The sequence below is a fragment of the Hibiscus syriacus genome, unplaced genomic scaffold (assembly GCF_006381635.1).
Source record: "Hibiscus syriacus cultivar Baekdansim isolate YM2019G1 unplaced genomic scaffold, ASM638163v2 tig00111794_pilon, whole genome shotgun sequence".
Lineage (NCBI taxonomy): Eukaryota > Viridiplantae > Streptophyta > Magnoliopsida > Malvales > Malvaceae > Hibiscus > Hibiscus syriacus.
Genome location: NW_024063180.1, coordinates 298383 through 326366, shown reverse-complemented (window position 1 = coordinate 326366; position 27984 = coordinate 298383). Strand labels below are relative to the sequence as shown.

The 27984-nt window shown below is 34.0% G+C and overlaps 4 protein-coding genes and 1 pseudogene across 5 annotated transcripts; 2 read left to right on the top strand and 3 right to left on the bottom strand.

Annotated features, from left to right (window-relative positions):
- The first annotated feature begins 15 nt into the window (after positions 1-15).
- On the top strand, positions 16-7045 carry LOC120170816 (annotated as a pseudogene).
- A 161-nt stretch (positions 7046-7206) lies between these two features.
- LOC120170848 (nucleobase-ascorbate transporter 2-like) lies at positions 7207-10267 on the bottom strand. Its single transcript, XM_039178698.1, has 13 exons — positions 9934-10267; positions 9752-9849; positions 9477-9653; positions 9290-9390; positions 9111-9186; positions 8949-9008; positions 8630-8814; positions 8449-8545; positions 8226-8371; positions 8057-8148; positions 7899-7976; positions 7625-7785; positions 7207-7526 (listed from the first exon to the last, which is right to left on the bottom strand). The coding sequence occupies exons 1-13, from the start codon at positions 10022-10024 to the stop codon at positions 7314-7316; spliced, it is 1575 nt and encodes a 524-aa protein (XP_039034629.1). The 5' UTR covers positions 10025-10267; the 3' UTR covers positions 7207-7313.
- A 1067-nt stretch (positions 10268-11334) lies between these two features.
- On the bottom strand, positions 11335-14096 carry LOC120170863. Its single transcript, XM_039178710.1, has 8 exons — positions 13581-14096; positions 13408-13468; positions 13140-13333; positions 12422-12623; positions 12140-12271; positions 11954-12045; positions 11747-11865; positions 11335-11601 (listed from the first exon to the last, which is right to left on the bottom strand). The coding sequence occupies exons 1-8, from the start codon at positions 13977-13979 to the stop codon at positions 11535-11537; spliced, it is 1266 nt and encodes a 421-aa protein (XP_039034641.1). The 5' UTR covers positions 13980-14096; the 3' UTR covers positions 11335-11534.
- Positions 14097-22885: 8789 nt separating this feature from the next.
- Positions 22886-25022, top strand: LOC120170815 (two-component response regulator ARR14-like). The gene is made up of 5 exons (XM_039178679.1): positions 22886-22997; positions 23637-23936; positions 24048-24124; positions 24241-24471; positions 24556-25022. Exons 1-5 carry the CDS (start codon positions 22886-22888, stop codon positions 24700-24702), a joined length of 867 nt encoding a protein of 288 aa, XP_039034610.1. The 3' UTR covers positions 24703-25022.
- A 63-nt stretch (positions 25023-25085) lies between these two features.
- LOC120170862 lies at positions 25086-27776 on the bottom strand. 2 transcript variants are annotated; one of them, XM_039178709.1, is made up of 4 exons: positions 26869-27776; positions 26648-26755; positions 25619-26563; positions 25086-25527 (listed from the first exon to the last, which is right to left on the bottom strand). In XM_039178709.1, the coding sequence occupies exons 1-4, from the start codon at positions 27451-27453 to the stop codon at positions 25489-25491; spliced, it is 1677 nt and encodes a 558-aa protein (XP_039034640.1). In that variant the 5' UTR covers positions 27454-27776; the 3' UTR covers positions 25086-25488. The 2 variants fall into 2 exon arrangements, with proteins under 2 accessions (XP_039034640.1, XP_039034639.1); XM_039178708.1 differs by having other exon boundaries at positions 25619-26679; positions 26722-26755.
- Between the last annotated feature and the right edge of the window lie 208 nt (positions 27777-27984).

Genomic DNA, 27984 nt, shown 5'->3' with positions numbered 1-27984 from the left:
ATAAGTCAATTATCAATGGACCTTGTCGGCGAAGCTGAGATTCAGATAGGGGTGCAAGAGCTGATAATTGGAGACGAGAGTGGTTTTTGAAGAAGGTTTATGGATAAAGCAACCATTTTTAGATAAGAATAAGTTTTCTCTATGGTTTTGATTTAGGGGAGAGAAACACAAGTTTGGTGTTGTTTTAGCCATGGAAAAACAGGGAACTTTATTTCTGAAATGCAAAAGTTTCAAGCTTCAACTAAAAAAGCTAACGGTTTGTAAATGGTCTAATTACGATCTCAGCCCTTCCTATATTTGAATTTTAGTTTCATATTTTCCCTTTTAATCTTAGAAATTTAATTACTTTATTCTTTTGATTTAAGTAAGTGTAAATTATTCAGATGCTCTTAAGTCTTCAATGCAATTGAAAATAATGAAAGCTAAAATCCCACAGTTTTCTTTTTCTTATGTTTGATGGAATATATATATATATTCTACAGCGCTCGATAAGTAGCGACTCGACGTATAATTATAAATTAATTAAAAATTTAAAGATAAATTATTTAAAATAAAGGGTAAACTATATTAGTGACCACCTAACTATTGTCACTTTCCATTTTGACTAATATTTTTGAAATTTTGTCACTGACGTCACTAAACTATTTAAATGCAATATATTAAGCCACTTGCCATTAATATTTAACGGAGAAACTGATATGACAATTAAAATATTTGATATAATTACACTTTTGGTCATTGTTACTTATATATTCTATCAATTTGTCCTAATTTTAATAAATTAAAATAAACATAACCCTCAAATAAGATAACAAAATAAAATTTTTACTAGAAATTCTATTTATGATTCTCAAAAGCATCTCGTCAATGGTACCATAACCTCTTTTTGTTTTAAAGAAAATATAGTTAATTAACCCATGCATCTAAAGTTCGCTGAATTTTTTTTTATCCTACTACTATTAGTAAATGACATTCTACTAAAAAAAGGTAATGTAGTCTAACTTGTAAAACTAAGAAATTTTTATCCATTAAATTTTTAATAGAAAAGTGTGACATATATTTCTTTCGTGTTTGATACAGTCATCCTTTAAAATTTTAAAAATTTGTCTCCTACCATAAAATTTTATGTCTATATTTAATAAAAAGTTTATACTGATAAGATTTTCGGTGGACTTAGCATGAAAAATATTGCACTAAGAGATTGACCTATATCAAAAGGGCGATAAATTTAGTTTGGTTTAAATATAATATCATAAATTATTGCTTGAGTTATTCAATTTTTTAGTAAAGGGTTTTGTTATAATTTTTTTTATAAATATAGAATATGTCATAACTTTTAAAATTAAAATAAAAAAGTTGAATTTTGGGTTATTATACATGACACCATTTGATTTAAGAGTTAAGTTTATTTTAAATTATTAAAATTAGGACCAAATTGATAAATATATAAGTAACAATGATCAAATATGTAATTATATCAAATATTTCAACTATCACATCATCTTCTCCATTAAATATTAACGAAAAGTGAATTAATTGAATACATTTATATAGTTGAGTGACCTGATTGATAAAATTTTAAAAATATTGGTCAAAATGTAAAGGGGCAATAGTTAGGTAGTACTGGTATAATTTACCCTTTATTTTAAATATTTATCTTTAAATTTTTAACTAATTTATAATTATACGTTGAATCATTTAAAATTTAAATTTTTATAAATTAAATTAATGACGCTCGTCATTAGTGGTACTCATCACTACTCGTCGAGCGTAGAAGAACCATTCTATATATATTCAAAACTGCGGTTGAGAGCTCCAAGTTGAGTCGAGCTGAGCTGAGTTGGTCCACCTATTTGCCTTTCATTCCACTCCTTCTACGTCTCCAACTCACTATATCGCCAACACCTACTTCTTAGCGTCTCTTTGATTTCTTCCACCTTCTTTGACATTCTTATTTTATCAAACTCTACACCATCGATCCATCCCCCCCCCCCCAATTTTTAATGTTACTTCTTCTTCACCAACAACTGGAACTGTATTAGCTTTTGACATATGTTCATATTTGTTGACATGCCTTTGTTAGACGCAAAACAATGGAAAATAGAGTAAAACAAGCTCAGGGTTTCATATTTTCCATAATCATATCAAGACTATGAATGAATGCTTGAGGTTTGATCGAGAGCTAGTGTAGCATTAGCAAGGATAGCCGAGAAGTTCATTCGTGTGTCGAAGAATCAGAATAACAAGTCATTTCTCAGGTCTTTGGGGGCCAATGATTCTTTTATTGGGAGGAAAACATTAGGGGTTGAGAACCATTTTAACAAGGGTGTTCATGTTGGGAAAAGGCACACGTGGTTTCGCCGGAACGTGATGTCCGTTGCTTTGATGGTTGTGTTAATGGCTTTCGTGTTCTTTCTCGATTCTCTGATGGTGTCTGTTTTAGATTCGATCAATCTTCACGGAAGTTCGACTGTGAGCAACTCCAATGATGTTCAGGTATGGTTAATTTCCATTAGAACCTGCCAGTTATCATTATGAAACATTGTATAAAATAATGAAGTGAAACAAACTAGTTTCTGATATGCCTAATTCACATGTATGCTAAGGAGGATAGTGTTACATATGTTCATGAGGAAAGGTCCACAGTTGAGATGTGTAGTAGGATTCTAAATTTGGCTTCAACTGCACTCGCCGAGGTAGGTTTTTCGACAACAACTAATTTGACGTATCCGAGATTAAGTTGATTTTTTGCTCAAATCCGAGTATCTTCATTGATTTTCAGACGGAGTTTAAGCAAGATAGTCTGAGGTTTTGGGAGGAACCATATCAGGAAGCATCCAAATGGAAACCTCGCGCAGATAAAAGATATCCAACTAGCCTAGGTAAAATACTGTGTCCTTGGTGTATGATAATGTCAAGATCTCATGATTAAGTCCTTTCAATTTCATCGTCGAGACAGGGAAGCCTGAAGAGAGTAATGGCTATATAATGGTTAGCACGAACGGTGGTTGTCATAACGTCCCTCAGGGATCCGTTAGACTTAAAAAAATTAATTCGGGAAAGACGATGAAATATAAATTTGAAAACAATTTGATTTTGGAGTCGCCATCAACCTTTAAGTTATGTAGGTTGGAAACCTTAAACATCATTTTAATGAGTTCAGAAAAATCATTAAAAGACGACAAAATGGTCTGCGTTTTACCAAAAATTTATTTTTAAAAGTTTTAGAGTCGATTACGTGTGAGGAAGGGTGAACACCCACAACGCCTAAATTTGGTACCTAATTGATTATATGATGTTTAAATGTTGAGAAATTTACAAACTCGAAAACATATTTAAATTACGATCATTCTATTTATTTAAATTTATTTAAAAGATGTCAATTAAAAAAAACAATGATGCTTTTGCGAATAAGGAAATAAAAATTAAAGAGCCTAAAAATATTTTATAGAATAAGACTATTTATTTAATCAAAAAATTATAATTTTTATAAGAGAAAATACATAATTTTGTATGAATAATCCTTAAAAATGCACTTCCTTTATAATTAGGAGACTTTTTCATGAATTCCTCTCGTAAAACGGTGTTTCTTTAATTTTATGAATAATATAGTTTAAAAGAGTATAGTATTATATTAAATTTTAAAATTTTAGAAATGTTCAGATAAAAGAATGCCCTTTTGGTGTGAATAATCATCGGGAATACACTTCATTTGTAGTTAGGAGACTTTCTCATAGATTCCTCTCACAAAAAGACATTACCTCATATTTTTCTCATATCAAAGATAAAAATAAAATAAAACAAAATAAAAAATAAAACGATGTGAAAAAATAAAACACATTACCTCATATTTTTCTCATATCAAAGATAACCAAGTTCGGATGTAAATCTAAAATTCGAGTCAAACATCGGTAACCTACTAGCATAAACAAGGGATCAACATGCAAACTTTCTAAACCAACTATCAAGATTATAAATACCATGCAAATAAAAGGGTAAATAAAAAGGTTGAAACGTAAGTGGTAAAAAATATAGGCACTAGATGCAAATATACCACAAGCAAGATCAATGACTAAAACAAAATAAAGTTTAAGTTAAGATGCTAAATGGTAAATGCAAAAAATTAAATGCTAGAAATTAAAAGGACTGAAATAAAATGTAGGAAAATTAAAGGGACAGAAAAATAAAGAATTAGAATTTAAAGTGCTGGAAAAATAAATAAAATAAAAATAAATAAATAAATTGCATAAATTTAAAAGTCAAGGAGTTAGTTTGTGCAATAGAATAAAGTGTTAGTAAGAACAATAAAAATAAAAAGTTAGAATGTTAGTATGAACAATAAAATAAAAGTTAGAATGTTAGTAAGTTAGAAAAGTTAGCAGTTAGTGGTTAGTAGAGTCCGAACCATAATAATGTGAATCTTACCCCGAATTGGGTCACCACAAGGTCAAATCGAATAATGCAAACGAATATATAAAAATAAAATAAAATAAATAAAATGAAAAAGTTAGTAGTTAGCAGAGTCTGAACCATAATAATGTAGATTTTACCCCGGATTGAGTCACCACAAGGTCGAATAGAATAATGCAAATGGAAATATAAAAATAAATAAATAAATAAAATAAAAAAGTTAGTGTTTAGCAGAGTCCAAACCATAATAATGTGGATCTTATCCCGGATCAGATCACCACAAGATCGAGTAATAAGAGAAATAATAAATAAATAAATAAATAATGGTTAGAGTTGAAAAAAATAAAAGTTAGTGGTTAACGTGCGATAAAATAAAAGTTAGCAGTTAATTCAAAATAATAAAAAATGCATAGATCAGTGACCAAATTGAAATATAGCAAATTAGGGGGTCAGAAACACAATAAATAAAACAACAGATGCATAGTGACCCAGATGTAAAAACGAGGCTAAAGGTGGAGGACTCGAGTGTAATTTTACTCTAAAACAGACGACCAGAACACAAAAGTGGTATTAAATGAGGGGGCTTAGCCGTGATTTACCTTTTTTATAAAACCAGAATATTTCCCCCCATTTCACGTAAAACCATCAGCCTCAATCCTACTTCTTCATCGCGGCACTTCCAAACTACCCACAGCCGCGCCTCACGGACCATCAAGCCTTGGTAGCCTTTTCTATTTGCTGTTTCTAAAAAAAACTGGGGGGTGTACACTGCTTTGTTTTTAGCTTTGTATTACAGTTGTCTTAACCAACAACGAGTAGCAGTAAGTGAACAACTGATCTTTTTCATTGTACATTACTCATTAGGAACGTTGAATGTTGGTTTCAATGAATAACTTCACTGGTGAGTTCTTGAAATAATTGAATTATCAGTCATTAAGGCACCTTGCAATGCAGTTGCCGTGGCATCGTTGCTAAATGCGACTCTGGTTCTTCCCAAATTTCTTTACAGCAATGTATGGAAGGATTCTAGGTAACTATGTAACCTTGATCTGAAACTAATATCTGCTTCTTCCTTTGATGAATAGGCCTCTGTTTATTCACATTTCACCAACGTTTTTTCATGTTCGTATCTGAATCTGCAACCGCTACTGATTCGAATTGAAATGCAGCCAGTTCGGTGACATCTACCAAGAAGACTATTTTATGAGCATGTTGAAGGATGGTATACATATTGTGCAGGAACTTCCCCCATATTTGAAGTCGTTGGATGTTGGAGCCATTGGTAGTCTTGTAAGTTGTCTTTCTTTCTACATTGCATTGAAAGTCTAAAACCTCTAATCTTGCCTTTTGGTTTTTTTTAAACTCGATACAGATTACTGATGCAGATATCCCGAAAGAAGCGAGGCCAAACGACTATGTCAGCACTGTACTTCCCCTCCTTATGAAGAACAAAGTTGTTCACTTCCTTGGATTCGGCAACTGACTCGGCTTTGATCCATTACCTCCTGATATCCAGGTATGTGACCTCAGTTGCATGTTTAACTATTGCAGGATGAAACCTTCTATATCAGCACTGTCACTGATATAATCTTTGCTCCATTGCAGAGATTGAGATGTAAATGTAATATCCATGCAATAAAGTTCGTGCTGAAAATCCAAGTTGGTTCACTATTAATCAGAAGGATAAGGAAGTTCAAATATGATGCTACCGAACGTCAGCTGGATAAACAGCTGCTCGGAGATTTCGCTCCCGGTGTTTCCTCCAAAGAGGATTATGTTGCAAGAGGCTCATCCAAATACCTTGCATTACACTTGAGATTCGAAGAGGATATGGTGGCATACTCCCTATGCGATTTCGGAGGCGGAGAATACAAGAAAAAGGAACTCGAAACCTACAGAGAGGTCCATTTCCCTCTGCTCATCGAGCGCTTGAAGAACTTAAAGTATTGTCCTAACAGCCATCTGTCATTATTGTTTTGCCTGATGTTGTTTCCATGCACATGCCTGATCGATCCATTCCTTCCACCATTGATGCTTGTAGGCCTGTTTCTCCTGCGGAGTTGCGGAAGTTGGGAAGATGTCCATTGACACCCGAAGAAGCCGCACTAGTTCTTGCTGCTCTCGGTTTCAAGCGCGGAACTTACATTTATCTCGCAGGGTCTCGTATATACAGCGGAAGTTCCCGGATGCGTTCCTTTTACCAGTTTGTACCCCAATTTGGTCACTAAGTAAACAGTGCTCACCCCCATTGAGCTTGCTTCTTTTCAAAATTTCTCTTCTCAGGTATTTTCGGATTCAGACAATCTTTTTAAGAACTTTTTTTGGGTACATTTTTATATACTTAGAAATGCTTCGGATGCAGCTGGCAGCATTAGGTTTCATTGGTTGTGCAACTTCAGATGTCTTTGCCATGACAGACTCCGGAAGCCAACTATCATCGCTGGTATCCGGATTCCTAACTTACTGCTGTGATGGACATGCTCCAACCTTGCGACCTAACAAGAAGAGATTAGCAGCAATTTTTTCAGAGAATAGCTCCATAGGATGGAATACATTTGAAGATATGATACGGAAGATGATCGATGAAGGCCAAAGAGTGCGAGTGAGGGGCTCGGAATGCATGTGTAGATCATAAGATTTGTTAATAAAATTGCATATATACAAACAAGAGAAGAATTATGATTAATATTAGATACTGAATTCCTCCCAAGTCAAAAAGTGCATTGCTACATACGATTGACAGAGTTCTTTGCAAAGTCACTTTTGCAAACACTGTTGGAGCTAGCATCAACCCAACATTACATAAAAAAAATTTCATTTAATTTAATAACCGAATCAATATCGGATTAAACCCAAATCAAATATACATATGGCTGACACATCTCGTTGTTGTCGATGATGATCTATGATGGGGGGAAGAAACGATTTAGATTGAAAGGGAGTGTATAAAACTCTTCACTCCGAGCATCGCCTTTGAATGATCGGAAATTAACCCACCATGGCATTCCTCTATCTCTGGCACTGTCTTTATAGTCAAGTGTGTTATCTAAGAGTACGGCGACAATCAATGCAACAGTCGGAGATGAAAAGAAGATGGTATTAAGGAAATCATTGAACTGCGTATGCCAAACATAGTACAATACAAGTCAATGATATGTTGATTAGCAGAATAGTTGAATGATAAAAGTGCTATGGGGACACATTTAAAACTCACCCATTCAGCTCGGGTACTAGCAGGACCATGTAGAGCCTTGGCAGTGTATTCTCGAAAGTATTCGGGAACTGATAAACCTAAGAACAATGCCACGCCGACGATAAAGAGGTTTCTCGTGGAGTTCATGTTCGTAAATTGCAAGAAAGACAGCCCCACGGAAGCTGAAAGCAATTAATTAGTAGAGCCCATAGTCAGAAGCAAAGCAACATAGCAAATAATATTCCTATGGGGTTATAAGAGAACGTTATTGTTAAAGGTATCAATCAATACCCACCAACGTAACCGAACAAAACACAATACACAGCAGCAAAAATGGTGAAAGGTATCGATGCAAACAAAGCTCCGAATTTTCCTGCAGAAAGAAAGAAATCGACTTTAAAAGTCAGTAGAGGAAACAATGAGACATTGATACTAAAAGACTTCAACACTCACCTAACATCGAAAAGCATATCATAAAGCCAGCTGAGATTTGAATGACCCTGCGGCTTCCAACACGAGTGCTTCCGAGAAGCCCCACGTTTTCTCTGTTGTTTTACCAAGAATTAGTATATATAGTGGCATAGATCGTTAATTTTCCGAGCAAGAAAGCAATGATACTTACACAGAGACGGTTGAACCGGTCAGTGTTCCAAATAACCCGTCCAGAAGGATCCCAATGCCTTGCCAACCGATACCTCGGCTAAGAATATGAGCCGGAGGAGGCGTGGCACTGGCTAGACGTGCGGCAGCCTTGTAAGCTCCCGTTGACTGCCAAAGGAAACATTCATTAGCTTTGAATCACTAAATAAAATACGTCTATTTGATTTATGAATTTTAGTAAGTACCTCGATCAACGAGACTAAAACAGCAGCCATCATTCCAAAAGAATGACCAGCATCAAAAGTAGGAGCACCCCATTGAAGAGGATAAGGAATCTTTATCCTGAATGAATAAATTTCAGTCAGAAAGGCAATATTAAGAAGTATTCCATGGATTCGACGATAGCAAACATAAATATCGACAGACCATGGAGCAGAAGAAATGAGGTTGGCCTTGTCGGTTCTGCAATTTAATTGGGTTAACTCCGGACGATGTTTATATGCACCACTTGCAGTCAAGAGATGTGCATATGCCCAAATTACCGTGATTGATATAACGAGAGCAAACCGCTCCAGTATCGGCACTTGTTTTATCAGAAAATTCTTCAAGTACTGTTTTTGACAGAAGATAAACACAACATATTACACTTCATCTTAATATTCGATACAGTATGCAAGAACTTGATGTAGCAACATTTAATGCAAACAATATTAGTCCATTACATTGCTAGAAGGAATAGTAGTACCTGGGAGAAGGCTATAAATAGAATAAGCATCGGGAGGCCGATTTCGATACAGCGACCAACCTGATAGTGAGTCGATAACAAGTTAAAACAACACAAGTGATATTATAGGGAAAAAAATCTCATTCAAGGGTTCAAAAAAGCCTCAGGGTTTCTATATTGTACCACAGGAAAGCCTCTGTCAAACAAGCCAAAGCCAACTAGTGCGATAACTGGAACCATTCCAAGGGGGCTAAAGAACCTATAAAAAGGAAAACACGAAAACACCATTCAGATAATAGTTTCTCAAATTATGTCTCTCCATAATTTTGATACAGAAAGTACATTTAAGATCAAAGTTGCACCTGGTGCAAATAGCCCACATTTGACTGTATCCCAAGATAATTTGTATGCTTGATGCTACAATTAGTGCACCTTGGACAGCTCTCATAGTATATAGAAATCTCTGCATACACATAAAAGATTGAACTTTATGAGAAAAGCAACAAAGTAAAAGATTTGGGGGAAATGGTCATAGAAGATTGTACTAACCATATGGTTATCCTCGATACTCAACAAAGAAGTATCATGAATTATAGATATGATGGGAATCATGAAGGTGTAAGAACCGCCTACAACGGTAGGTAGTCGAGTTCCAAACAGTGTTTGTAAAAGTGTATTAATCCCTTCAACAAATAGCAATGTCTGAACCACTCTTACTTTATCACCCTAAACCAGTATATTGCGGAAATGATAAAAAATCAGTAACAAATAATATAAGAATAAAGAAGAATATTGTAATTCATTACATGTGCAAAGTGACTTACATCAGTTCCTCCCATCAAAGGGACAAGAAAAGAAGGGATCATCACAGCAGTTCCTAAGGCCAAAATATAATGCTGAAACCCCAAAGCTATAGCTTCTCCTGCTTCCAAAAGCAAGAGAGGGTTACAAAAACAGAACAAACGAAAACAACTGCTGAAAAATTTAGAAAAAGAAAAATGCTCACCCCAATAAGGATTTGAGTCAATGCAGAACTCCAGGCCTTGAAGTTGGTCCATTGGTGGGTGGCTTATTTCTTCAGGTTTTGGTTCTGCCATAACTTAAAATTTTGTATTTTTTGGCCTTTTTTTTTTTTGCCTCTGAAACTCTAGTTGGGCGCTCACAAAATTATCAGAAAACCATTTTTCAAGCTCAAACCAGACTAAAAACAGCTGAAAATCCACTCAAAACCAGAACTTTAGATTAAATGTTCAAATGGGCATTCACAAACTGAATCAAAGAATCAATCTTTAAGCTCAAACCAGAGTTCAAACAGCAGTAAATCCACTCAAGATCAAAACTTCAGATTGAATGTCAACAAAGAAAGACTTGGGAAATAGGAACTTTGCTGGCCACCAATGGCTTTTCCACCCTCTCTACTTTACTTACTGCAGAGAGTTTGAGTTTTGTTTTAACCCCTTTTTCTCACAGCTTTTGATTTATATATAGAAAAAGTTTCCGTTAACTTTTTCTTGTATTCCGAAATTACCCCTTAAGCAACATGCCAAAAACACCCAAAGCCCAAATGTGACCGTTGGTCTCATTATTAAATTTTTGTAACTCTTCTTCGATACAATACTTTCACTGTATTTATTATTCACCCAACCAAAATCAGTGCATATATAAAACTGAAATTGTATTTGGTTTTGTGTATCAATAAATGAAGAATGTCTTTCTGCTTTGTTACGTCTTTATTTTACTATGATTGGTCGATCTCAAATATTGACTCCATTAATCGGTGGTGGCAATGGCATTACGGTTGGTCAGTATCAACTATCATCACAAATAATTGGTGGTGGTCCATTAATCGGAGAAATGTATTCTTCATCCGGTGGTGAGAGTATTTCCTTTTTTTTTAAATTGAGGTAGTGACAGTATTAGGTTGCACTACTTTGTTGTACCTTCGAGGTTCTTTTCTCACACTAGTGTATAATTGAGTAATAATAGTAATTCTTTTAAAGGAAAAAAAAATACTTTTTTCAATTGGATTGTTGTCCTTGGGTGTTTCAAACATAGAAGGATCTGAATTCAAGACAGAGATGTATGCAGGGAACACTGTACGATTCTCCAACGTCTCTAATTTGATGCCATAGGCACAAGACAAGCACCCCATAGATCTTTTGAGCCCTTTATTGGCAGCCAATTTCATGCATAGTACTAGATACTGTAGACTTAAATAAACTAGTATGGAATTGTTCTAGCTTAAGCAAAGTCCCGAATTCGAGCTATTGGAAAATATACAACAGTGTTAAATACTTGACGGGAGAGTTTTACCACCTTTGTGATTCGACACAGCTCGATAGGATTAGTCTGTTTAAACCATTAAATAGATAAGTGGGGACATACGTATGTTAACAAAAGAAAAACATTGGGTGGGCCATGTATTTGGCACAAAACTAAGAAGGCTTTCAAGTATTCTTGTATCAGTACATCATTATGTGGCTAAATTTAGGTAATAAGTGATCTACAAGGTACAATTTAAGTGTATAAATTTACCATAAGCATTACTGGTTCTCAGCCTCAAAACAGTTTTTGGGAACATTTGTACCAAAACTAAAAGAAATGACCTCAAGATCTTCTATCCAACCTCTTTTCACTGGATTTCTTCTCTTCTGTTTCTCGCCGTTTCTGTTGTCTGCCATTTTACAACAAGATGAAATCAGTGCTGAAAACTAAGCAGAAAGCACCGGCTGTAAGTTGTTTATTGAAATAAGTCAATCATGCAGCCATGAAAAAGGAGGGAAGACGTGAACAATTTTCCATCAAGTTATAGGACTTACGCAAAAGCTGTGTACCCACTTCCAGCATTAGCAGCTGATAAAATAACAGTATGTGCTCCAGCAGCAGATAGAGAATGCTGCCCCCCAGCAGGTAGAGGATTTCTTCTATTACTATCCACCTGGAAGTTAAATAAAACAATGAGAAAGTTAGGTCCATGATATCATAGATGACTTATTTGGAACAGAGATGCACTGACAAGTGAGAACCTTATCCCATTTTGATTTCTTGTTTTGTCTACCATCACGAACAATGTTGTCCACTGCAGTTGGAGCTGAAGGCAATCCACCAGCACCCACAACTAAAAAAATCGATATCATTCAATATAAGAACACCATTGCACAATCTCATGATAAACACTCGTATAAGAAGATTTATTCCGAAAAACAAAACACCTGCAGTAGGTAAGTTAACTTTTGGGGCAGTAAGAACTGATCCAGGTTGACTTCCACCAGATACAAAATCAACATTTTGATTCTTCTTGCTTTCTTGTTCCTTACTCTCTCTTTCACGTTTCATATCAGCCTCTGCATTTAAACAAACAAGGGTAATGTATTAAAGCATAAACTTGAGAAAGCAACCGTCAACAGGTAATGCATTGATGTATCCAGGGTCAACAAATATCGTAAGTGCTTTCAATATATAAAGGGGAGAATCATAGAAGCTAATGTTACAACCTATTTCATCATAATACTCGCTTTTGTCATATCCATGTGGATCAAATACATCTTTACTGAAGCAAGACCCTATCTGATCAATGTCTTGATACCTCACAGCATGCAGCAAAAAGTCCGGGTTCCTATAATCCTTCCTATTACGAACTTCTGCATTGAAGCTTTTCCCAACTAGCTTCAAGTTGAGAAATTTATCTATTTTCCTCTGTAGCAGCAAGCAGAAAGAAATGAAGGTCATGAAAACATAAAACAAAAGGAAAAAGAGATAAAGCGAGTATTATTTTTAATTATCAACAATGGATATGTCCATTGATATAAAAAGGAGCAAACAACCACAACATTTATAAGAATTTGGTACCATGAGCTACCCATCTTTCTTTCAGCAGCAGAGGGTACGAATGACCCGATATTGCAATTAACTAAAATCCCATATGAAACTCAAAATCAGCTAAGCTAAAATTACACAAATATAAATCAGCCCTGTAGATATCAGAATCGACATCTACAACTTAGTAAGCACCACGGATCAGCAGGTCACCTTAAATACACCTACCTTAATTCGTCTCTCTCTCATAAAAACACAAGTTCTAGCACAACATATCAGCAGTATGACATGCGGGTGGTCTACATTCGGATAACTTCAGGTTGTTTCTGTTAGATCCAAACAATTATAAATTTATAATTAATGACTCTATACTAATAGCATACAGAAGAAACTTACTTGTAACTCCTCTGAGCACTTGGCTTTTGGTGGAGGTGGAAGAAACTTATCCAAAGGATAAACATTGTCTACAGAAACAGTTTCTTCAACTTCTACACCTTCTGATTCGGTAACAGCATTGGTCAAGGCCTCAGGCACTAATGGTTCTAAATCTGATGATTGTGGAGTCAAAGGCGTTATTCTTTGAAAATCACCTGCAAAACAAATGACAAATTAGTAAGCAACTTAAATTGATCAAAAGAAAATAATAATAATAATAATAAAGTACCATTGGCATTTGGTTGCTCTATGCCAATCATAAGGTCATCATTGCTTCTTAATTCCCCTTCCTGCACTTGGACAAGAAAACAAAAAACCTAATCACATATCATTAAACAATAAAAGGAACCTTTTCTATTTTATTTTTTTTGAAATAACTTTGGCGAGGCGGAGTGGGGTTACCTCCGGCTCCGGTGACATGACAGCTTCATCGTGGCCATAATCAACAATAGCAAGCCTTCCTCCTCTACTTCTATTCGAAGAAACCACAGGTCGATGTTGTCGTGGCGAAGAAACGGAAGGGTTCTGCTGTTTTTGCGAAAGAGATGAACTTTGGTGAAGAAACGGCGGCGTGTTATCGTTAGTTCTCGAATCTTCTTCCATGTTGTTAGATTCTCTGTGCTCGTTTTCTTCCTCAAACGGTTGCTGCTCTTCTTCTTCCCCCTCTTCTTGTTCTTGTTCTCCAGCTTGTCGGCTTCGTTGGTTGTCACCTTCTTCAATGTCCCCCATCTCTTCGTCGTCTTCGTCGTTATACATGGATAGCAAGGCAATCCCTTCGGATTCTTTTTTCCTCGACGCCATGGAGTCTAGCGTTCCTGATTTGGGGAAATCTTGAAGTGAACTGAAAATTCGATTGAATTGGGGATTTGGGTTCGAAAAATTAGGGCTTGGTTTTTCGAAAACTTTAGGGGCGGAGACAACTATGGTGTGGTCTGAGGAAGGGGGAAAGGCCGGTACTTGGAAGGTGAAGTTGGGACGACGCGCTGGATCTGAAAGTGGGTTTAAGACTCAAGCCCAAACAAATATTTTAAGTCTTCCAAATCAAGACCAAGCCCATTAAACCCATCCCCATTTATAGTCCTCTTTTCCACGGCTTCAAAATAAAATTATATATCTTGAAATCACAATATGTTTAATGGATTTTTTAGACATAATAGCCAAGTGTAGTGGTGAGAAAATGATCGGTTAAATCCAATTAATCGAACAAATCTAATTGAAATTTACAATTTATTTTGGTCCATTGGTTAATGGTACAATTATAGTTTCAATCCCTTCCAATTATAAATTGTTCAATTTAAGTCTTTTAAAGTGAAATTCTTTAGTTGTGGTTCAAAATCTTACACCGTTATACTGGTCCAACAACAATTTTCTAACTTCGTCACTGCCTATAAGTTTTATGCTCAGCGGGTTGATTTGCTACTGTAGGGTTTTTGAAAAAAATATTGGTTGAATTAGGGTATCGTCGAAATTATTTCTCGAGATGGTGTGAATGCTACAGTAACCGAAGAGTCGTCGGGAACACATTGCGACTTTGACGTGTGACGCGAGGACCATCATGCGACTTTGAATGAATTGGGGGAGAGACACACTGAAATTGAAATGTAGAGGGAGTTGCAAATGTAGACTTTGAATAAATTGGGGGGTCACATTGTGTTCCCGACGACTTTCGACGAGTACTGTAGCATTCACACTAGACTAAAAAATAATTTCGATGAAATCCTATTTCAACCAATAATTTTTTTCACAACACCATAGAAACAATTCAACCTGTTCAGCGTCAACAATGATATTTAAACGATGGTAAGTTAAATTTTTAAAATAAAACTTTAATGTCATGAATAAAATAAATTTCGATGAATTCATCCTCTAATAAATCTTTATAATATTTAATTTAAATTAATAGATAGATTAGACATTGTTGAGTAATTAAATATGTATCTTCATATGCACCTTACCTACTTTTTAAAATGGTGAGTAATCTCAACGTTTTTATATTTGTAAAGATGCAAATATGTCCTTTTCAAATATCTAACGTTTGTGAATATATATATATATATATATATGATTGTAAGTATATAATTTATTAGTTAATTAGTTTATATTAAATATGATAAAAACATTATTAGTTTAATTTATTTTTTATATATAATACTAGAATTTAAAATTTAAACTTTATTTGGTTTTTTTTCTATAGTTTTGGTGATTACAATGATAATATTTATTCATAATATTTTTTAACTATTGACAATGTACACACCCTGTAGACATAACTATTTGAATCTAATACTTCGAAAGAAAAATAATACCTTTTTAGTCATTAAGACCGTTTGATTAATTCTTAACTTTATTTAATCTTATTCAATAAAATGATGAAATAAAAATTTCAAATCTTTAATAGATTTGGTACGATGAAGTCACAAGTGTTAACCATGTAATACCCCAAAGATTGACTAGTGACTAAAATGAAATTTTTGAAAGTTTAGTAGCTAAAGTATAAAGTTTGAAAAGTTTAAGGACTAGAAATGTAATTTTGAAAAGTTATATATTTTAGCTTGTAAATGAATGGTTTGGATTAAAACAGAGATTTTAGTGAGAATCGGATTTTTCGGTACGAGATTTATGTTAAAAACTATAAAGCGGTAAAGTTGATTCATCTTTGACCTATGAATATTTTAATGGAAGATATTATAATGGCAATTGGTAAATATCAAGTTTTATTAATGGTATTTTGGGGACTTTTCATCAATTCAATTTTAAATTCACATTTTATTTTTTGCATTTGGTCTCAATATATATGAAGAAGTTTCTTTATGTTATAATGCTAAAGAGCTTTGGGATAAAATCTCCCAATCCAAAGGTGGTGCACTTTATGGCTCTTGAAGAGCAAGAGGTATATTCAAACTCAAATGAATTAAATTTATATTCTTTTAATGAGTTACAAGATGCATACAATGAATTATTTTTGGAATTTGAGACTATGAACTTCAAATACAAGAAATTGATTTTAAAATTTAAAGTTGAAAATGATTTTAGTTTGAAAGCAAAATTGCATTTTGAAAAAATAAAATTTTTAAAAATGATTTGGATCTTTGAAAAGTAAAATTGAAAATTTTGAAAAAGAAAATTTTGATTTAAAAGTTAAGTTTGAAAGCTTAGCAAAAGAAAAAGAAATCATTTCAAATAATTCATCTAGCCTAATAATAGAAAAATGCTCACATTGCCGTTATCATGATAATATTATACATACTTGTCCTATTAAAAATAGAAAACATTTCAAAATTAGATAAGTATGGGTTCCTAAGGGAATTAGAGGCATTGAAATTAATATTCAATGACCCAAAGCAATTTGGGTACAAAAAACAAAGTAAATGTCTATTGTAGATGTGTTGGAGTCATGGTGATAAAGGTAAAGATTTTGGATGCTCTAATCACACAAAGGAATGATGGGTAACCTCTAAACTTAAAGTTTATTAATTTTGTATGTTGGTTGCCTATTGATTTTTATGCATGCATGAGTATTGAGCATGAATGATTACATGTTGTTTGTTATCTCATGTATGTTGAAAATGTGTTATGATGGACATGTTTCAAAATTAAAAGCTTTTATAATTATTTAGTTCATCATAATATTTTTTTTGGGTCAAGTAATACTTTCATGATTTCTTTAAATTATCTTGACCGAGCTTTTGTTGAAAATTATTTTTCTTTCAACATGTGATATCCATGATTTATTGAATATTTTTTTTAAAATTGGATTCACTTTAAATTTATGATATCAAATATGATAATAATTTTAAAATCTCTTTCAATTGTTATCATTTAAATGATGCATATGTAAGAAAATTTTAAATATTTTTCTTAACTTGCATATGCCTTCTTTGACATCCTCCATATCTAAAATTGATATTATATTTTTTTCAAATATCAATTGATATCAATTTTTGTTTACATAATTAATATTCCATGAGTTTTATCTTTAAAGTTTTATTGTGATGTCTAAGTAAGGGGAGTCATAGAAGACGATTTTAATAGATTTGCATGAATGCAAATCTAAATCATACAAAATATGATTTATGAAATATATTTTTCTATTGCATGATTATATAGTAATTAGCTTGAATACTCATCGGTTGATTTTAAATGTTTGAATCTTGATATTTTGATGAAATTCATTCTTTTACTTTTTGTATATTTGCATATATATGTTTTTACATCTTTAATATGCAAATGCAAATTGTTAAATGTTCATGCATATGCTTTCAATAACAACTGTTATACATATTAAATGCATGACATTATGTAGTGCTTTATGCATATAAGATTCAATATGTCATTTTTAATTATTGTATAAAGTATAACAAGTCTTGAATTTATTGAATTTCATGTGTTACTAACATGTTTTATGATCTTATTGAAATTCAATATTCTTCTTAAGTGCATAAGTGTTTTTTTTGTGCCAAACTTTTCATGGAATGCTTTTATTTAAGGGGGAGCTTTGTTTTTAAATAATTTATATGCTTGAACCTTTTATTTTTTACTTATTCTCCATTGTTGAATTATCATTGCAGAATTATTTTTGATATAATGAAAAGGGGAGAAGTAAGTGAAAATTAAATTTCTCAAAGAAAAAGGGAGAGCTTAAATATTTTTATTAAATTCTTTTTTATCAAAATATATATTTTCTAAAGGGTAGCTTTTGTAAAAAAAATCAAAGAACTATTGTTATATCAAAAGGGGATATTATTGAACTTATATTTTGATATAACAAATATTTTTAAAATTGATTTTGGACTTAATCATATATTTCAAAAATAATTCAAAGTCCAAAATATCCTTTAAAATATGTTTAAAGCTTTTTAAAATATGAAAAACATTATTCAATTACTATTTGGCAATGTTCATGACACATTTCATACACGAATATTGTTCATAGTTTGGAAACTTTGTAAGAGATTGAAAACTTTTATTAAGAGTTTTGAAACTTTACAAAAGTTTTGAAATTTTGCACTCAAAAACTGTTTTAACGATCCGATTTTTTTTTTCAAATGTCATATTTTTAAGTAAGCGTTTCGATACTTTCACAAAGTTTCGCAAACTACATGTGTAGGTGGCCTTTATTGCATGTTTTTAATGCTTCCCAATGACTATAAGTCATCCTCAACGTTAACCTAGGATCGGTTTAGATATTTTCGTAGTCTTAAATTAAATTTAGAAAATAAGTTCATATAATAAAAAGTTGAAAATCTCTATAACATATGTTATCATTTCTAATATTGGAGGAGACAGGAAGATGATTATAACTAATTTGAATTCCATTAACAATGAAGATGGAACCAAGTTCTCAAAATTAAACATCGTGGACATTAAGGTGAAGAGACGATGAACATTTGTAGTTCATGAGGTGGGTTTGGCTTATATTTACTCAAATACGCAAAGACACGTGGAAAATCTCACCCTCGTCTCATGAACAACTCACACTTACCCCACGTGCCCGACCCCATGCGAACATGGTTAAAACCAACATTGTCTCCCACATCGACACGTCAACATCAGCACCAGCTGGTGAGACGCATGCATGCATCGCTCCTAAACCTAGTCGAAGGCTGAACCTTCCTTCAAAATGAAATATGCGTATTCATTGGCATGCTGAAGACCCTGAAAGGTGTTCTTGATGTGTTGAATCCGTCAGTGTCTCTGGATTTTTTTGCCGGGACTTGCATATTGCAGATTCAGGTGAGGAAATGGGGACAGAGAAGGGATAAGCAGAAGGTTTGATTATATCAGAGATGCATGTACAATGATCTCTTTTTTTTTTCTTTTTTTTAAATAGGAAAAACAAAGATGACTCACTAAGTTGACATGTTTAAGAATCCTATCCTTATTGTGTTTCTCCATGTACCTTGCCTGCTTCTCTTACCTGTTAAAAATTTGCATGAAACTAGAACAATTACAGTTTTTTTACTCAGTTAAAAGTAGGTTTTAGATATTTTTATGGTAGCATTACATTTTCTTAGGAGATATGGACCTTCTTCTTCGATTAATGTTCCCCATGTGATTAGTTGTATATAATGGATTTGGCTATTTGAAATTACCTTTAGGAAACTACAATTAGATATCATATGCAAAAACAAGTTTTCTTCCAAATTGTTTCATAATGTTCATTTTATTAGTTATATTCAGAATTCATAATTAATTCTCTTAATAATATTATTTTTAAAATATGATTCATATACTACTTTATAATCATCTTAGCTTAATATAAAAATATATGTTATATCTATTTTTAGAAAATAATGATGAACGTATTATGTCACTCATAAGTAAATGACTATCCAGCTCAGTTAGTAGAGCACAAGGTTTCTTAATCTTGAGGTCGTGGGATCGAGTCCCATGGAGGGCATTTCATAATTTAGAGGTCTCCTATGGAAGCTGCTCTCAACCTAGTGTTGGGGGCAGCCTACTATCTTACCTCCCCCTTACCCCATTACATATGGGAACAAGGGACAACCATTTTTTTTGTATTACCCCATTACATATGGGAACAAGGGACAACCATTTTTTTTTTTGTATTATGTCACTCATAACAAGCTGTTTATGGATGTCATTTAGGCATAACCTTTTAAGTTATTTTTTTCCCCATAATATGTGTAGATTTATGTATGGAATAAGAGAAGACAAATCAATTCAAATTTCTATTTTCTCATCATTAGAAAGTAAACCCTTTTGATGTTAGCAAAAAATAATAAACAAATCCGATTATTATATTTACCATTATTGTCCTCTCCCATTGAAATTTGTTTGTCTTTTTGCTTACTAATAATATTTCACTAATTTTCTTTTTTAGCATATAGATGTTGATAATCTATTCCACAAGAGATATTTAAACGAAAAAAAAGTATAAATACAACAATCACTTAGTTTGGTAAGTAATTAATTAGTGTGTAAATTTTAAATTTTTTAATAATTTTAAATGAGTTTTCTGCTGGTTTGGCAAGTTTAAATCAATTTTATAAATAATTTTCACTTTGAAGTAAGGTTTTTTTTATTAGTTTAGAATGAATATAATATGTTAATAATCTTTCTTAGTTATTAGTAATGTGCATACACCTTACCTATGTAACTGGGAGAATAACATTTTATTTTATCAATGATATCACTAAATGAGTATGAAGTAATGATAACTTAAAAATTGAATAAGAAAATGCAATGAAAACTATGGAGGACAACTAGTTTGAAAATAGGAGACCCACCAAAATTGACCAAAATTTATAAGGACGACCTTTTTTCCCTATTTGAAAAACCAAATAACATCAAACTCACAGCAACGTATATGTTGGCACCTATAATTAAAGATTGTGGACTTTAAAAACAATATGAGCATGGGGACAAGACAAGAGTGATGTACTGATTAAATAATAAAAAATATAAAACTTGGAGCAAATAAAGTCTTTGTTTAGGTGGGAAGAAATTGATTGATTATTCAAGAAATGGCCCCATTTAATAATAATAAGACTAAGAAGAAATGGTCCATATATTTTTCTTACAAAACTCATGTTTAGATTTGTGACACGTAATTTTCGTGCCAAAATAATTCCTTAATCCAAAAAGAAATATAAAAAATATAACAAGTGGAAAGTAAGGGTTGATCCTGCATAGACTTTGTAGTTTCTGATTTAGTTATCTTTTTGTTTCTGAATAGATTGGATAATGATAAAATTTAAAATAAAAATATAAAAATAAAAGATGAGATAAGAAATAGATAATAGGGGGTTTTGATTTAATTGAAACTATTTGAAGATAAAATAAAGACAAAGCAGAAAGTGATAAATAGAATAAAATAATAATTGGAGTTTGAAAAGAAGAATTATTGTAAAAAGTAGCAGACTTTCAACGCATCATCGAAATAGATTTATACTTCATGATTCACGCCGATCACTTGTCTACAAGGACATATCCTCGTGACTATGCTTTGTGTACCGAATACCCAAGTTCAATCTTTAATATCGATTTGTGGATTGATCTAAGCAACAAAATGTTATAGATCTTAAAAATGTTGAGGTTCAAAAGCTGCCGACTCGGATTATGTTATTTCAACAATGACTGGTTCTGATCTCAGTTTTTTCTTTGCAAACAATTTTGCTAAGTGTGTTTACAGGAAGTCGAATGTGCTTTAATAAGCCGATCATTTCTCCCACATTAACCATAACAACATCCAGAACAACATCGAATTTTTGGTTTTGAAAATTGTTTGATTTAAAAATAAGCCCAGAAAACTGAGAGAGATATCTGAAACGATTTAAGTGTCTTATAATTCTCATGTTTGGAATTGAGTCATCGCTTTAACCTTCGGCTTAAAAGAGAATTAGCTAAGCATGACTAAAATCATACTTTACATATTTAAAAACAAAAACTTAAAAAAAATGAAAACCTTGAAAATAAAGAAGAACTTTATAAAACTAGAAGCCAGAAGAAGAATGAAATCTGAGCCGTAGAGAGTGTTTTTAGGCTTACCCTGAGAGAGTATTTATAGCATTCAAAATGAAAAGATAATTCCTAAAATAAAGAGATAAATCCTAAAGATAAATCCTAAACTACTTAAACTAAAACTCTTAAAAATAAACATGGAATAATAATAAAAATAATCTTAAAGATAAATTTTGAATTAATTAAACTAAAATCCTAAAAATTTGGGATAATCTTCAATTCGAACTTCTAGAAGCGTTAATTGGACCTTTTGGAAGGTGCTGACATCATGCCACGTCAGATGCGTTATGCCCACTAATCCAACTTTAATTTCGAAAATAAAAAAAAACTACAAAATTATGCCCTTTAAGTGCATTTTCCAGAATCCAATATCCTATGCAGAAAATGAATCAAAACAAACAGATCAACCACAAAAACCTACAACCAAGGGAAAATTTAGACTTAAAATATTAACTAAATAAATCACCTATCAGTTTGATCTTTCACTATGTAGACTTTGTTTATATATATATATTCTATCAAGAATTGTTCTAGTTTAGATTATATTTGATTTGCATTTTATAATAATTAATTTGTATGATTATACTTCTACATTCTATCAAGAAGAGTTTACAACGGGACTCACCTAGTAAAGAGAAATACAAGGGAAAAAATTGAGATTTCTGGTGGATGCGGAGGCTTCATGATGCAAGCATTGTCGGACATCTAATTCGTATATGATTATATTTTTCACATTAATTTTTTATTAAAAGTAAGAATTTATATTAAAAACGACCCTTTATTATATAAGATTTTTTTATCAAGTAATTATTAACCTTATATAAATGGATGAGTGTAAGGATTATGATTATTGATTAAGCATAAAAAGTTTGAGAAAATTCTTGTAGCCCTAATTCTCACGTAATTTCGACCTTATAATGAATTTGTCGTTTTTTGTTCGTATTTTTTTTATGTTTTTACGTAAATTTATGCTTGTTTACTGTTATTCTGACGTAGCTTGTAACCATCATTTTAATTAAAAAGTTCATTAATATTTATTAATTTTGAGGACAAATGATCAGATTAAAAAATGAATTTATTCGGAGTAAGAATAAGGTCACATGATGTATGCAACAGTTGCAACTGTATCCATAATGTGAATCTATAAAGAGAACAAGTGGATTTTGTCAAAACATGGTTGATTTCTTCTCTTTGTTTGCTTCGGTTTAAAACCACAAACATCCATGAAGATCTTTTATTATATATATATATATATATCAAGTACGAGAAGAAAGGGTTTTCAGATTATCATCAACACAAGAAGGGAATATAGGCTCAAGGATCTTCGTCTTGATGGTAATTTATATCTTTGAGGAAGATTGAAAAGAAAAGAAAAGACATGTGGCATCTTTGGGTTGAGGGATCAATTTCTTAGTTTTGTTTTAGCTTTTATTTTTCTATCTTTTACTGAAAAAACCTTTTACTTTTAGGCTACTCAACTGTTCTTCTTTTCTGTGTCTGAGGAATGATCTTTTTTCCCTTAAAAGTTTTAACACTAGGGTTATAGATAATTTATCTATAGGAGAATTTATAATGAAAGAGCTGCTTCCCAGTTCTTCACAAGAAAATCTTTTCTGAAATAAAACTTTGTTTAATCTGCAGTTCGGATTCTTTTTATTTACTTGGTATCACTTTTGCAGAAACTGAATTTTTAGCAATGATGATGATTTATCCCCTAATAAATCATACATTATACATACGTGTGTGTTGAATTCAAGAAAATAACCAGTGCAATAAGTTTGTGCAGTTAAACCTACCATCTAAACAATCCTCACACACTAATTGATGCATTTACGATATCACAGCTTCATCTAAAATATTTAAAACCCTACAAGTGATGGGGGTTTCATTTGTTGATTCATTTCATATATATATAATTCAAGGGTCCCAACTCCCAAGTTTTATTTTTACGCTATTGTTGCATTAAATAAACAGATTTGACAGGCAAGATTTGCATCAGCAGGAGGCAAGATATGTGTGCCATGTTGTTCGGACATAAGTGTTCCTCCTTCGACTTGAATGAGGATTGTTGTAATGATGAAATATTAAGTATTGAAGAAGGTGATGAGATTGAGAACAGAAATGAAGGGAGCACTTCAAGCAACGATAACAACGAGGGGAATGATAGAAGAAGAGTGAGGAAATACGTTAAGTCGAAATTGCCTAGGCTTCGGTGGACTCATGATCTGCATCTCTCTTTCGTGCGAGCCGTCGAAAGGCTTGGTGGTCAAGAGAGTAAGTTCGTTGACTATCGCACTGACCGAGATTTAGTTTCGGTGGAAGTCGTTTCGATTCATTCGACCGTTTCCTTTACTTTTAGTAACTGTGTTTGATAAGTTGTTGCAGGAGCGACTCCAAAGTTGGTTCTTCAATTGATGAATGTGAGGGGACTTAGCATTGCACATGTAAAAAGTCATTTACAGGTTCAAAGGAAACAAAAAGAACCCATTTTGATCTTCAATACTTACCTCTCCTTGCAGTAATTTTCAAGTTTTTTAATCCATTATTTTACTTTGTTTTACTGATGTTCTTGCTTCAGATGTATAGATGTAAGAAGCTTGATGAGGCTGGACAAAGTGAAGTTCAGCAATTATCACAAGCAAATGACTTGTGTTGCCATCCGAACCAAAACCATGGAAAATTTGGACCGATTAGAGCATTTGGAGGCAGATTTATTGAACACGAAAGATGCTACTCCACAAGGCCATATGAAGACAACCTTGGAAACAAGCATGATTCCATGAGCAAATTCAGCAGCTGTAGAACAGAGGTGATAATCTCCTGCTGAACTTTGATTACAAATATAATTAATAGAAACTAATGTTTATTTCTATTTGTTTTATTCTAAACACAGTTGAACCGAAATAAACTGGTCAAGGACAGAGAATGGTTGCCTGATTTGCAGTTAAGTCTAAGCCGGAGAATCAAATTGTTCGATGACGGAAAGAGTATCCATTATAAAGACACGCAGGAAATAAATACGCAGCTTTCGCTTTCTTAGCATGTTGCAGACAAGGCCGAACGAGTTCGAGTACTTAACTAAGGATCTTACATAGTAAAGCCAAACCCACAGGAAGAATTGGAAGTGAGATCTTTCTAAGTACTTGTCCTAGAGCCCATAGGAAATAGGAAGGTGTGTGAATTGTGATTCACAACTTGTTAATATTTTCGCCCATATCATTCATGCAATAAAACTAGTGATTTTAGCTCGAAGATCGGTAGTCAAGTTCATTCCTGTGTCACTGTTCGCATGTGAGTGCCGATGGTAGCGCATTTTGGTGTGACCATGGTGGCAGCTGTATGCTCGAGAGCTTGGGATGTTTCGTCCCAAACCTCAGATCACAGTAACAGAGACACATGCATGATGTTACTATATTTGAACAATTTCAGTCCAAGTTTATTTGTATATCAAAGAAGCGTTTTATATCCAATATATTTTTACAACAATCTGTTGGATTCCTGTGCAAGAGAAGCACCACAACCAATTACAAAAGTTGGAAAAAAATATATTTGTACTCATTACAAGATTCCAATCGGACTTCGATGTAAACAGCGGTTGCCGCCTGCAGTTATGGTTGATGCATAGGGAAAACGAAATGAGCAACTTACAAGCTTGTACAATAACGAGAGTTAAGAAATCCAGTCGCATATCGAAGGCAAGTGGAAGGAGAAAAATGGTAGGCTGCAGCAAAATCTTTAAAAAGCTCTGACCATGTCGAAACTGAAACTGCCGAACCAAAGGCAGTGAGCACGAGGAATTCGAAGATGCCCTCCGTGTTTTTCCTTTTTAAGTTCTGGATTGATGAGAAAAGGGAGTTAATAGTTCCTGTAATGGATACAAATGTTAGAACTTTACAAAGATAAAAGTTCTCATCAGAGAAGACAGTCTCATTGTTTAAAAAGAAGGATAAGATTACCTCGGAATAGCGAACATGATCATGATGCAAGTAAGAAGTTTTGACAATTGTTTCCCATTTGGCACCAGTAGCAGGTGTCTTTGGTTCCTGTTTTTTCAGTTTAAAACGAGTGCTGTTGTAAGACTGCGAAGATGATTTTTTCGAAGGCAGGGCACGCCAAAGCCAAGACTCGGATGGTGTTTTTGGCAAAGGAGGTAGAAGAGGAGAGTAATCAGAACCGGCACTAGCTTCATCAGCTGCTTTCGAATCATCATCATCGGTATGGCTCAGATTTCCATCAGCTCTAAATTTTAAACGATCCAAGGACTTAAATACCTGATCCAGTCCACCATTCTGTCCTGGGTCAGGTTTGTCGGAGAAAGAAGATCGACTTGATTTCACCGACCCCGCGATTTCATATTCTGAAACGCCTTTTCCATCCAAAACATCAAGGCCTTTTATGTCTTCAAGGGAAGGTTTCACAGCAACAGGTTCTTCCAACACTTTGGTATCTAAGGAATTTACAGTATCTACATACAATGTTTTCTCAACTGCAGGGCTAGGATAACCCCAGCCTTGAATGGTTCTCCGGTACGGCATTAATTCCTGCGAGTTGTTATTGCTTCGGGTGTACTTAACCATCATATTCGCTTTGTATTTCTCAGCTTCTTTAGGCAAGCCAAGGAACCCTCCTCCGCGGAAGGGTGATTGAGGCCTCTCTCTACGATACAGAGAAATGCGACCACTACCTGGAAGCCTCTTGGGAGGCGACCTATTCGCCATCTGCTCGTCATTTGAGCTGCTAAACTGATTCAATACACATATCAGTTCTTTCCTGATTTCCGGAAGCCTAGGAGGTTGAAATTCAGTATCCGGTTTGTCCTTCGAGAGCCTCAGTGAATGAAATGCACTATCTGATTTGCTCACTAGGAGCCTTGGGGATTGAACTCCCCTATCTTGTTTGTCCTTCAAGAGCCTTGGTGATTGAAATGCACTTTCTGACATGTTCACCAGGGCCCCGGAGAATATAACTCCCCTATATGATTTTGCCTTCGAGAGCCTCGGTGGTTGAACTGCACTATCTGATTTGTTCCCTGGCAGCTCGGAGGATTGAACTCCTCGATCTGATTTGTTCTTACGAACAGCATCCGAAGCATTCTGCAAAGATACAAAATACTAGTAAATGTTCAAGCAATGTATTAGAGTATCTAACAGTTATGGATAGATCGCCGAACAGTGATTTGAAGGAAACAGAAAAGATCCATACTAACCTTCTCAACAATTTGTGTTCGAGACTTTGAGTAAGTAGCTTTTCGTGGTTTCACAGTTTCATGAGTAGAAGGCATTGAAGAGTGGGTTCTAAGTTTTAGCCCTGGAACGGGATTTAAGAGGCCCAGAGAACTCTTGAAGCATAACCGATGCAACAAGCCGCAAGCTTTTCTTGATAAATTGCCAGAATCCTGATAGTCATCATCGTATTCGTCTTCTGATTCTTCCTCATCTACATCCCGGTTATAATATGGAACAATAGCCGACTCATATTGATTGACAGGAGATCTCCTATCCCCAACAAGCACTTTCTTAGCCTCTCTAGGTTGTTCTGGTGCAACGGATTGTTTCCTTGAAGCATACTTCGGTGTCTCAAGTGTCATTGCCATGGCTGCAGGTAAAAAGCGCTGCAGCATGAAATCCTGAGTTTGTGGATCTGTAGAGAACGTTCCTGATGGTTTTGCTGCTGGTCCATCCGATCCACTCAGACCACTTATACTACAATTCATGGAGAAGGAATCAGTTGGGGACAAGGTATCGAGGGCATCCGAATAAACATCATCATCGTTATCAGATTCGAGACGCATTTCTCATTCATTTCCTCATTCAAACAGTCTAATCTACTCAATTTATCATTCACAGGATACGTATCAGTTTGGGGCCTGATCACAACCTGAATTACACACTCTTTCTCCACATGACACTTCACGACCTTCGAAATCCGACCTGGCGGAAGCCTTGGAGTACACAAAGCTTCCTTATCTGGCTCAAACTCATGCTGCACACCACCTTTTGCTTTCCCGGGGATCTGCTCCCATACGAAAGGAACCGCAACAGGCTCCGTTACCTGATCTAAACATGCATCCGAGCAATACCAGGGGAGAGCAAATCGTGCCGTCGAAGGAGGATTCTCAACCTTCTTCTGCTTATTTCGATCTCGAGCAGAATATGTCCCCGAAAACCGCCTCACAGATAAAAGCGGAGCATCAAAATTCAATTTCCTCTCCTCCATTACGTTTCACAATCAAGAAATTCAACAGCTTTGTTCCCAAGTATAACTCAGAAACTCAAAACATGGCATAGCAAATACCTGAGAATATGCTAAAACTGGTCATTTG